The sequence below is a fragment of the Salvelinus fontinalis genome, chromosome 28 (assembly GCF_029448725.1).
Source record: "Salvelinus fontinalis isolate EN_2023a chromosome 28, ASM2944872v1, whole genome shotgun sequence".
Classification (NCBI taxonomy): Eukaryota; Metazoa; Chordata; class Actinopteri; order Salmoniformes; family Salmonidae; genus Salvelinus; species Salvelinus fontinalis.
In genome coordinates, this window is record NC_074692.1 from 22161528 (window position 1) to 22174348 (window position 12821).

Sequence of the window (12821 nt, forward strand, 5' to 3'; positions counted from 1 at the left end):
AGTACATGGCTCGAATGCAATGCAATTTCATCTGCTATTTCTGGAGAAGGGCAAATATGATCTGTAAGATGGTTCCATGATGTTTACATCTGTGAGCAGTATAACGGGGAGTGGACATTCCCCCTTTCTCTTTACATTGGATCTTTATCCAGCAATTGTGGTGCCTGTAACTGTATTTAGACAGACTGCAATTTACAGGCCTAACCCCTATATCAGTGCAAATGTTATAGCCTACATTTAACAATGTATTTTCATATGGAAGCAATACAATTAGAACAATGTGGACTGTAAAAATGTTCAACATATTTAGCAAATATGGGGAGGCTATTTAACGAACTAGGCTATAATGGACTAACATTCTAATTGAAGTCGATGACAGTGCAATACATAAAAGGCCATAAATACACAAAACACATATTTAGCTATGGAGCACGTTCTGATTGGCCAGTGAGGGGCCAAGCCTCTACACACCATAACATGTTTAATAAAAACCCATCCGTTTTGCACCACCGCCAGCTACTGTGCCAATACTTACATTTCTGAAAACAGCAAATATATTTCTAACCCCAACCCCCCCCCCCCCCTGAACATGTAACACTACTGCCAGCACTAAGATTTAACATTGCGTTAGGTTTGTCGAAGCCATCCAAAATCTGTTTCAATGTCTACTTTTGAAGTCAGTGACCACTCTTAATAAAATAATTTGACCTTGGAAATTTAGAAATACTCTTATCAAGTGAAGTTTGAAGTTCAATTTAATTTTTTCCATGACATGCTTATAAATAATTAATAGGGTGATTGTCTGTGTGTCTGTGTGTGTGTCATAAAGTACTCGACTACGGCACCTGGTGGAGGTTTGGAGCACCAGTACCCTTAAAGCCCCAGTGCGATCAAAAACATGATTTGCTATGTGTTTTATATACACTGTACTTCCACACCAAGAGTTTGGATTAATACTGTGAAATTGTGAAAATTATGATAATGCCCTTTTAGTGTAAGAGCGGTTTGAAAAGACCCCCTGAAATTTCAGGCTGTTTTGGTGGGATGGAGTTTTGGACTGCCTGGTGACATCACAAGGTGATAAATTACTCAATAGACCAATACATTTCAAACAGATATACATACCCCACCAGACATGCCACTATGGGTTTCTTCATGGTACCCAAACCAAAAACAGATGTCATGTGTCACTCAGTTATGTATAGAGCCATGTCATTGTGGAATGCTCTGCCACCAGAGGTTACTCAGGCAAAAAGCAAGTTTAGCTTTAAAAAACTATTGTATCACAGCATCTCTCCTCTTTCTAAAGATCTACTTTAACTGTACTGTATATAAGAATGAATATGTGTATATGAATAGTGTGTAAATACTATTTTTGTCTTATTTAAAAAAAAAAAAAGTATTTATTTTATTCATGTCTATAACTCTTCTGTACTTTGTCATGTATTGTATGTTTTATGTGGACCCCAGGAAGAGTAGCTGCTGCATGTGCAGTAGTTAATGGGAATCCTAATAAACTAAACTAAACTCAGACCACTCCCAGACAGTCCTAGCAAAATTATCGCTTGAGAAATGTCTCTTTGCTAAGAATCTATTTTTGTTTATTTTGGACCATTTTAATAGAAAACAAGCACAGTAAAGTAACATTTAAAAGTTGTAGTGACCAGTTGGGACCCAGAGTAACCATAAAACACAAGGAGGCAAGATTTAATAAAAAAGTAGGTTAGATTGTAAAATGTATAAAACATTCTGTAGGCCACCCATATAAAGGGGTCAGGGTGAAATCAATTCCACAAAAGGAAAAAATTGTTTCTCATGTTTTAAAGGGTGGGTGAAATTGGGCAGCCTGCCCAGTCCACTCCAATCCTTCTTTTACTCCTGCTCCTTCTAGTAGATAGAGCCCAGATCCGGCTCTTTCAAATGGTCCTGAGGCACAAAAAAACAGGGAACAGTAAATATGTCTCAACCAGAGGAGGCTCGTGGGAGGAGCAATAGGAGGATGGGCTCATTGCAATTGCTGGAATAGTATAAATGGAACGAAGTCAAACATATGTGTGTTTGATACCAATCCATTTATTTCATTCCAGCCATTACAATGAGCCCGTCCTCCTATAACTCCTCCCAGCAGCCTCCTCTGGTCTCAACTGTTTGCTCACAAGGTTGAGGAATTGTTGCCGTCATGATAATCACCTCTTCAAATCAATAGACAGCAGTAATAAGCCAATCTTCAACATCAGTTGTCAATACTTTAAAAGCAGTTGTCCAAACTTCAAAAATATGTGTCCACTGTTTAAAAGCAGTGAGCCGTGTATAGCCGGTACATTAAAAAGGAGTGAGATTAAAAGCCAGCAATATCGGTCCTTCAACAGTCCAGTAAAAGCATTTAAAATGTTTCACTTCCCGGTTTAGTTTGTGATCCAGTCCAGAATTTCCTGGTTAACCGTTTGATGACACTTCGTCGTCATTAGTTACTACAGCCACAAAGTCATAATTATGGCTAAACCTCTCCTATTTTTGCCATTTCAAATCAAATCAAAGTTTACTGGTTGCGTACACAGATTTGCAGATGTTATTGCAGTTGCAGCGAATTGCATAGGTTTCTAGCTCCAACCGTGCAGCAATATCTATCAATACAATAACAATACACACATAATCCCAAAAATATAAGCAATATGTCAGAGCAATGTCAGTGTCCGGAATATAAATATATACATAAATGGTGTGTATAGACAGTATGGAGAGTACATGAATAGAAAAGGTGTGTACAGCAGTAGTTATATAGGATGAGCCATGAGTCATGACTAAAATACAGTAAATACATATAAAGTGGGTAAAAAAACAATATGTAAACATTGTTAAAGTGACCAGTGTTCAATGTCTCTGTATACATGAGGCAGCAGTCTCTAAGGTGCCGGGCAGATTACCGGGTGACAGCCGGCTAGTGATGGATGTTCAGTCTGATGGTACAGAGATAGAAACAGTTTTTCAGTGTCTCGCTCCTGGCTTTGATACACCTGTACTGTCTCCGTCTGCTAAATGGTAGCAGGGTGAACAGGCCGTGACTCGGGTGGCTGAGGTTCTTGATGATCTTCTTGAACTTCCTATGACACCGGGTGCTGTAGATGTCCTGGAGGGCAGGCAGTGTGCCCTCAGTGATGAGTTGGGCTGACCGCACCACTCTCTGGAGGGCCATGTGGTTGCCGGCGGTGCAGTTGCCGTATCAGGCGGTGATGCAGCCCGACAGAATGCTCTCAATGGTGCAAGTTTGTGAAAGTTGCGCCCCGTTTTCAGCCAGGGGTAAACAACAGACTGCTGCGACCTGATTGGCTAAACGCAATACGCAACATCCGGGACTAGCATTCCTAGGCTTAAGCCACTCTAGCATGGTGGTGTAAAATGGTGTTTAAGAAAGTAAGTGTGCATATATTCCCAATTTATTTTTAGTCTTTGCCATTCAATCGCGATAAGGAGGAAATAGATGCCTTTGCAATCTGAATGGAGAATGTACTAGGTACGAACCGGCATACTGTACACTGCCTTTAAACGGTAAGATGAAACGACTCAATACTGCAATGTTGCCGGCCTTTGGACCAGTATTCCCTCCATAGTAACACTCCAATGTTGACAGCGATGCTCCTGTGAGTAAACAGTAAAACTTATGGTGGAATGTGCAGTAATATGGCCTCGTTCTAGTTCTGCCTTCAGGTGAGAGGTGCTTTGCGCGTGTGACCTGTAACATTCTGCCATCAGATGTGTGCCCTTTATTTTTCTACCCAACCACCCATCAACAGGAGTGTTCTGCCACAGACAGACAGACAGACAGACAGACAGACAGACAGACAGACAGACAGACAGACAGACAGACAGACAGACAGACGTTTTATTAAGGCCTGAGTCTGTAAGCTGCAGTGATGAAAAGCCAATATTAGGCATGACAAAAGGTCCATTTATCTGAGCAGACGTGCTCCCAGTTTTAAGACACTCCCCCAGGACGGTCCTGGATCGTACCCAAACCACCACGGGGGTAATGCAGACAGGGAGATTGGGTTGTTCGGGGTTGCTGGGGGTTTCAGGTGACACAGGTGCTTTGTTGATTTGTCCTGAACCAGACAGCAAGGCACGGGGGCGAGTGTCACCATGGGGGTTCTGTAAAATTCCATGGGCCTCTGGACGGTGTTCTGTTACCACCTCGGTGTGAATCCCCTCCCAGACAATTACCGCTGTGGCCCTGGACAGAACAGAACAGAGAGGCCTTTCACAGGGATAGAGAGGACCTGGGGAGTGGGCACTCAGCCGCTACAGCATGGTTCCCCAACTGGCGGCCCGGGGTTTAATTTGGCCCCCCAAGTTTTCTGGGAAAAAGAATAATAATTAAAATAAATAAATAAACACACCAGGAAATCAGCTCCAAGTTATTTTAATTTAAGACAACGAATGTAGCCAGATCCTGATCTGAGACCACTGAAACAGAAAGAGAGAAGAATGACAATCAAATATTTTCTCCAATTCAGCAACTCATACCATCCATAACGAAGAGGATTTTACCTATACTGCTAGACTCCATTGTTGGCCGTTTTTTATTACTTACTGAAACACCTTGATTAACAGAAATAGAACCAGTGGAGATGCTACAGGGTAGAACTCTTGTTTCCCCTCCCCTTCCAATGTTCCCATTCCAGCTTCATTTAGCAGAGATAAAGAAGCCTGTAGAGCTCAGAGCTGGTTGGAACAGAGGACCACCCACATTGGGTTTATGAACTGAAGAAAACAACAACCACAGCCCAAGGATTTTCATCCACCCTAATGTGCTGTTTGCTACTGCTTCTGCCTTGATTGTGTTGCTGAGGTGGGGAGGTGGTGTGTGTTGTAGGAGCCCACAGAGAGAATTAATGTGTCTTATTATACTTTCAGATGGCGAGCCTCGACCTCCTTCACAGACCGTCACGGTGAATGGATGGACACACAAAGGCACAAGAATCTCAGCTCAGAGAGTGAATTAAAGCCTCTTCCATCTGCACAGCGGGGGAAAGGACCTCTGTGGAGCCGAGGAGGCACAAGCCAGAGGTCGATAGCGAGAAAGAAGTAATGCTGCTTCGGTGATTGTCTTTCAGTCTGAGCCACTCATCTTTCCTGCCATGGCCATACCGTCAGCTCTCTGTCCTGATGCTCTCTCAGTGGGAACGTAGAGAGACACACACTGGAGACACACTCTCCAGCTCCACACACACCCACACACCTCCACGAGGAGTGTGGACAGACCTCATGCAGAGATCCCATACACACACACACTCAGGACAGGAGCACAACACACCTTTGTTATATGTTTTAGCCTGATAGGTCATTATTTGTCCCTTCCCAGAATTGGATTAAGATTTTATATTGTGACTCTCTCTCCTGTGTGATTGGACCTCTCAGTAGCTTTAGGGTTGTTGTCCTGCTGCTTTATGGTTGTGTCTCTCTGGGACGTTGTGACTGAGCGGCAGGTGGAGCCAGCATGGCTAGGCCTTTGCTGAAGATTCAGCGCTACTTCCGGAGGAAACCCGTGCGCTTCTTCTCCTTCATCCTCCTCTACCTGACAGCCGGGAGCCTGGTGTTCCTGCACTCTGGCTTCGTAGGGGACAACTCCACAGGGGCCAATGGGGGCCGGGACCCCCTGGTGGCGTCTGAGATGGGGAACAGGGTGGCCTCCTCAGACGGCCGGCGGGTAGGGATGATGGGAAGGGTGTTCAAGGAGAACCGCAGACCCACCCCGAGGAGGTACGGCCCTCCATGGATGAAAGGAGCTGCTGGGAAGGACAGCCATGACTGGAGGGCCCGGGGAGGAGACTACACAAGCAGCTGGAACCGTGCCCTCAAAGGACGCAACGCCAAAGATCTGGATGACGGACGGGGTGAGTTAACAGTTTATGTCGAGATGTACTAGTTGGATAGTACCTACATGGTTTGTACTGTTGGGACTCTTAACTTGATTTTACACATAACAATCAGTATCTCTTAAAAACACCACTGACTACAGTTAATTTGTTTTGTAGATAGCCTGAAGAAATAAACAGCCTGAAGAAATAAACTGTCAATTTTAGTGACTATCATACCTAAGTTTCACCTTGAGTATTCGCTGTTCATTATGAAAGATATTCCATTATACACACAGACATGGGTGGATAGGCACATACACATTCACACTCAGTGTTGCTCAAGGTTAATGTGCTTGGATATTGTGACTGTATATTTAAGAGGTAAATGGCACTTCAGGTGATGCCTCTCCAGAGAGATGAAGAGCCTGTGTGAACAGAGGGACTCCTCTCTCTCTCCCAGGGAGATCTGGAACCAGAGGCTTAGTTAGTTCAGTGGTCCCACCCACCCTGGTCCTCCTTAGCCACAGTCAGGAAATACCCACCAGCAGGCCATTTAGCATGGTTATTTGGGGGGATATTCAGAACGTACAGATTCATCTCACAGTGATAGCAGGTTTTCCCCAAATACGTTTACCCATATCATAGAGCTATCCCTAGCAACACTTTGTGTGACATTGTATATATTTACTAGGTACCCAGAATGCCACAGATAAGTGACTTGGAACCAAACCACAAAATCATATATATATATATATATATATATATATATATATATATATATATATATATATATATATATATATGCCCACTAGGCTAATCCGGTCTGATGTTTGAAGGGCTCCAACTCCCAACAGAAGGTTTCTAACTATAGATCTTTGGTAAAATCCTGCACCGCTTGTGTTCATTGGCCATATATAGCATGTCCATGGCAATTAACCTTTCCCAAAAAGAACTGGCTTGATCTCCAGTAAAGTGATGGAGATTCATTTAGCCTGGGACTCCGCATGGCTGGCAGTGTCAGGAGTGCACAGCGCAGCACAGCACAGTGCCCTGATTCGCTCCCATCTAATCATGTTATCCTCCACATTGATCTTTACACTTCCCATACTGGACAATAAAGTATATAGTAGAATTTATACCAGAGGACAGCAGTTAACTGTATAATCATAGAAATATAATATTATCATTCGTAGTACGAGGATAACTAGCTACTTATAGTAAGAATATGCATGAGAGAAATATGTATTACAAGCACAAGTACTTCCTGATTGGAATTGATTTGCACAGTGATTGTTTTTGTGGCATTCGGATGGAGAGAAGCACAAACATGCTTTATGTAGTACATGTAAAAGAGCTACCGATTAAAAGATCTCTACGTAGTATGGATAATAATAATAACAATTTGGTAGGTGCTTATATTTGTCCTATTTCACTCATGTACAAGTGTATATTATACGCATGTGTGAATTGGAAATGTGCTTTTTTGCATATTGCAACTCCCCCTGAGACACACTCGGAGAGTGGGGTCACAAACAAGCTCAGCCATTGTCAATGGCGACCCTGGAGCAATTAGCGTTAAATGCCTTGCTCAATGGCACATTGACAGATTCTTCACATTGGATTAGAACTAGCGGCCTTTCTGTTACTGGCACAGCCCTCTAAGAGCTAGCTACCTGCCATTGTGATTAGTGCTTTCAAAGCAGCGCCGCTCCCTTTCATCCATGACTCTTCTGTCCCACAGTACCAGGCCCTTGTCATGTTCTCTTCAAGAGCAGCCACACTCAACCTGCTCCACACTATAGACACATGCATGCATGCGTGTGTGTGCATGCGCACACACACAGAGAAAACACACACATATGAATATGGAATATGGGGAAAAATGCACCAAATTCTTTTTCAATCGTCAATATAGAAATGCTACCAAAAAAAACGTATTAAAACTTGTTACAAATGATGGAGTCACGCATGATTCACCAAATGATATTTTGAAAGAGGAAGTAAAGTACTTTAAGAATATATTTTCGTTTCAGGCTCCTCCATCTCCACTAACTGAAACTAATTGTATGGATTTTTTCCCTAATAATAATGTAAAATTAACATCTGTACAGAAAGACTCATGTGAAGGCCTAATTACAGAGGAGGAACTACTTGATGCAATTGGGGCCTTTAAGGATGGGAAAACTCCAGGACTGGATGGCATACCAGTGGAAGTATACAAACATTTTTTTGATATACTCAAAGGACCATTATTAGCTTGTTTTAACCACTCCTATATAAATGATAGATTATCAGACACGCAACAAGAAGGTGTGATATCATTATTACTGAAACAGGACCCAAGTGGTATATATAAAGATCCAGTCCATTTAAAAAATTGGAGACCTCTTACACTTCAGTGTTGTGATGCAAAAATCCTAGCAAAATGCTTGGCGCATAGAATAAAAAAAGTTTTGTCAGATATTATTCATCCTAATCAGACAGGTTTTTTACATGGACGATACATTGGAGATAATATAAGGCAAGTACTGGAAACAATGGAACACTATGAAATATCGGGGACACCAGGCCTGGTTTTCATAGCTGATTTTGAAAAGGCTTTTGATAAAGTACGACTGGAGTTTATATATAAATGCCTAGAATATTTCAATTTTGGGGAATCTCTTATAAAATGGGTAAAAATTATGTATAGTAACCCTAGGTGTAAAATAGTAAATAATGGCTACATCTCAGAAAGTTTTAAACTATCTAGAGGAGTAAAACAAGGTTGTCCACTATCGGCATATCTATTTATTATTGCCATCGAAATGTTAGCTGTTAAAATTAGATCAAACATTAATATTAAGGGATTAGAAATCCAGGGCCTAAAAACTAAGGTGTCATTGTACGCTGATGATTCATGTTTTCTTTTAAAACCACAACTAGAAACTCTCCACGGCCTCTTAGAGGATCTAGATACATTTGCTATCCTCTCTGGATTAAAACCAAATTATGATAAATGTACCATATTACGTATTGGATCACTAAAAAATACACATTTTACATTGCCATGTAGTTTACCAATTAAACGGTGATCTGACGGTGACGGTCTGACGGTGATGTGGACATACTCGGTATACAAATCCCAAAAGAAAGAAATGATCTCACTCCAATAAATTTCTATAGAAAGTTAGCAAAAATAGATAAGATCTTGCTACCATGGAAAGGAAAATACCTGTCTATTTGTGGGAAAATCACCCTGATTAACTCTTTAATCATATCACAGTTTACCTATTTGCTTATGGTTTTGCCTACACCTAGTGACCTGCTTTTTAAATTATATGAACAAAAAATATTCAATTTTATTTGGAACGGCAAGCCAGATAAAATTAAAAGGGCCTATTTATATAACGAATATGAATTCGGAGGGCAGAAATTATTAAATATTAAAGCATTAGACCTCTCACTAAAGGCATCAGTCATACAAAAGTTATACTTAAATCCAAACTGGTTCTCTAGTAGATTGGTACGAATGTCTCATCCTATGTTCAAGAAGGGCCTTTTTCCTTTTATTCAGATTACACCTGCTCACTTTCGGTTGCTTGAAAAGGAAATAATTTCCAAAATATCTTTATTTTTTAAACAAGCCTTAGAAAGTTGGTTGCAATTTCAGTTTAATCCACCTGAAAGGACGGAACAAATAGTACAACAAATCTTGTGGTTAAATTCAAATATAGTAATTGATAAAAAAACTGTATTTATCGAAGAAATGTTTAAAAAAGGTATAATTTTTGTGAATGATATCATAAATAGGACTGGTGGAGTAATGTCACACATGCAGCTAACACAGACATATGGAAATGTCTGCTCTACCCAAAATTACAACCAATTAATTGCGGCATTACCACAAAAATGGAAGAGGCAGGTGGAAGGGGATAAAAGTAAGGAACTTGTATGTCGGCCTTATATTAAAGAACATAAATGGTTAAAGAAAAGTGTGATAAATAAAAACATATACCAATTTCATTTAAGGACCAAAAAACTTACAGCTGTGCCATATAAATTGCAAAATAGTTGGGAAGAGATTTTCGATGTACCCATTCCATGGCACATGGTTTATGAATTGATACGCAAAACAGCGCCGGATTCAAAACTTCGAATTTTTCCATTTAAATTATTGTACAAAATTCTTGCAACTAATAGAATGTTATATATATGGGGGATACAATCTTCCCAGCTCTGTAGATTCTGCTGTGAGGAGGCAGAGTCATTAGACCATTTATTTTGGTATTGTCCGCATGTAGCTCGTTTTTGGTCACAGGTCCAGGAATGGTTGAAGAATTGCAACATTTGCGTAGAACTAATGCTACAGATAGCAATACTGGGGGATTTGAAAAGCCATAGTCAATCAATCAATAATATAATAATTATTTTAGCAAAAATGTTTATTTTTAATTTACAATCCGTGGAAGCTATGAGAATAGGAAGATTCAAATCTTTTGTGAAGCATCACAGCACAGTTGAAAAATATATGGCTAATAAAAATCCGAAATGGATGATGTTGGAAGATAGATGGGAAAGGTTGAGTGGAGCTGAAGGGTGGGACTAATAACAAGATAAACAATGTAGGGCATACGGGATCTGTGAAATGTGTATAGGTGCGGAGCTATTGTGAAATAGCACAGTTACAAGTTGAAATCAAACTGGATGGACAACAGAAATAGAGGAAGGACTAAGAACAAACAAGAGAGAACTATTATAAAGTAGACTGTGTCTGTAAAATGTGTATAAGATGTATAAATTGAAGGTAAAAACAGAAATGTTTATCAGTTTACTCCAATTGGGGGATCGGTGGTAGGGTTTGCGGGGAATAATAATAAAGGTATACTCTTTAAAAAAAGTATGTATGTCTATGTAGGTATGTGTATGTATATATGTGTATATGTATGTATACGTGAATGGATATATATATTTACCCCAAAAAATATGGGGGATTGGAAATGATGCAGACAATTACATTGGAAGCAACATTCTTTCCGCAATATTAAGCTGATCCACCCCCCCAAAAAAAAAGAAAAAAAGAAAAAAAAAGAAAACACACACACTGTCTGAAAAAAACATGAAGCAAATACTGTCGTCCCCTGTATCCAACCTCATCATTTACCCTGTTTTAAGGAAACATCCAGCAAGTGTATTGTTGTTATCCAGTACAGATTAATGTTATGTGTTAACATCCCTCATGAGGCCAGAGCATTACTGTACATATAACAAGATTATATGATCAGATAATAACATGATACGAGAGTGGAGACAGTAACCTCATACTGTGGCGTCAAACTCAGAGAAGCAGATCATCCAAAGGACAGATTTCAGACCAAAGGACACATTTCCACTGGTCTAATGTCCATTGCTTTGTTTCTTGACCCAAGCAAGTCTCATCTTCTTATTGATGTCCTTTAGTAGTGGTTTCTTTGCAGCAAATCGACCATGAAGGCCTGATTCACGTAGTCTCCTCTGAACAGTTGATGTTGAGATGTGTCCTTTACTTGAACTCTGTGAAGCATTTATTTGGGCTGCAATTTTGGAGGTGTAGTTAACTCTAATGAACGTATACTCTGCAGCAGAGGTAACTTTGGGGTTTCCTTTCCTCTGGTGGTCCTCATGAGAGCCAGTTTCATCATAGCGCTTGACGGTTTTTGCAACTGCACTTGAAGAAACTTTCAAGGTTTTTGAAATTTTCCAAATTGATTGACCTTCATGTCTTAAAGTAACGATGGACTGTCATTTCTCTTTGCTTATTTGAGCTGTTTTTTTATTTGTATTTTTTTTATTTAACCTTTATTTAACTAGACAAGTCAGTTAAGAACAAATTCTTATTTACAATGACGGCCTACCCCAGTCAAACCTGGATGACGCTGGGACAATTGTGCGCCACCCTATGGGACTCCCAATCAAGGTCGGATGTTCTTGCCATAATATGGACTTGGTCTTTTACCAAATAGGTATACCACCCCTACATTCAGTATACCACCCTACCTTGTCACAACACAACTGATTGGCTCAAACGCATTAAGAAGGAAAGAAATTCCACAAATTTACTGGCCTTCTTTAGACTAGTTGAGAATCTGGAACATCAGCATTCCTCTTTCTATTCTGGTTAGGGCCAGTTTGCGCTGTTCTGTGAAGGGATTAGTACACAGCGTTGTATGAGATTTTCAGTTTCTTGGCAATTTTTCACATGGAATAGCCTTCATTTCTCAGAACAAGAATAGACTGACGAGTTTCAGAAGAAAGTACCTTGTTTCTGGCCATTTTGCGCCTATAATCGAACCCACAAATGCTGCTGCTCCAGATACTCCACTAGTCCAAGATGGCGTAGCAGTGGGTTGTCTGTTTTGATTGTCTAGTCCCGTCCCTTGTAAATATCGTTTTTCTTCGTATATATTTTTAATCTCATTTTCTCATCTACGGACTGAACATACTCTCCTGTAACCCGCCTCATCCAATGTGGTATGGATCTGCTATTTTACACTTTTGAACCGGAACCCCCTTCAGCAGCTAGCCAGCTAACTAGCTACTAGCTAGTAGTCAGTTAGCCACTGCTAGCGGTTATCACCGTTAACTTGGACTGCCAGCCTCAGCCCGGGCAACTCCTGCCAGCCTGCACAGCGCGATATCTACCCAGAGCATATCGGACTGCTTTTCTCTACCAAATTTCTGGATTCCTACTGCAAGCTCTGAACCTTTACTCTGGATCATCACAGCTAGTTAGCTGCTATCTGAGTGGCTACTCCTGTCTAACGTCTCTTTCCCGACACAAGCACCAGTTAGCCTGGAGCTAGCCTCGAGCTAGGCCCATCTCCCGGCTAGCTGAAGAGATCCATCAAGCAATCCCTGGGCTTCAATTACCTCTTTTGCCAATTGGCCTGGACCCTTTGCTGCCAACATGGAGCTCTGCCGATCCATCACATCTGGTCTACAGACGTA

General features: G+C 40.9%; 1 protein-coding gene across 3 annotated transcripts in view; it reads left to right on the plus strand.

Annotated features, from left to right (window-relative positions):
* The window catches only part of wscd2 (WSC domain containing 2), an 84306-nt gene that overhangs the window by 29107 nt on the left and 42378 nt on the right, over positions 1 to 12821 (plus strand). For all 3 annotated transcript variants that reach the window (XM_055887092.1, XM_055887094.1, XM_055887093.1), the window contains one exon: positions 4912 to 5891. In XM_055887092.1, coding sequence (XP_055743067.1) covers positions 5495 to 5891 — 397 coding nt within the window. In that variant the 5' untranslated portion in view covers positions 4912 to 5494. The remainder of the gene's footprint in view (positions 1 to 4911; positions 5892 to 12821) is intronic.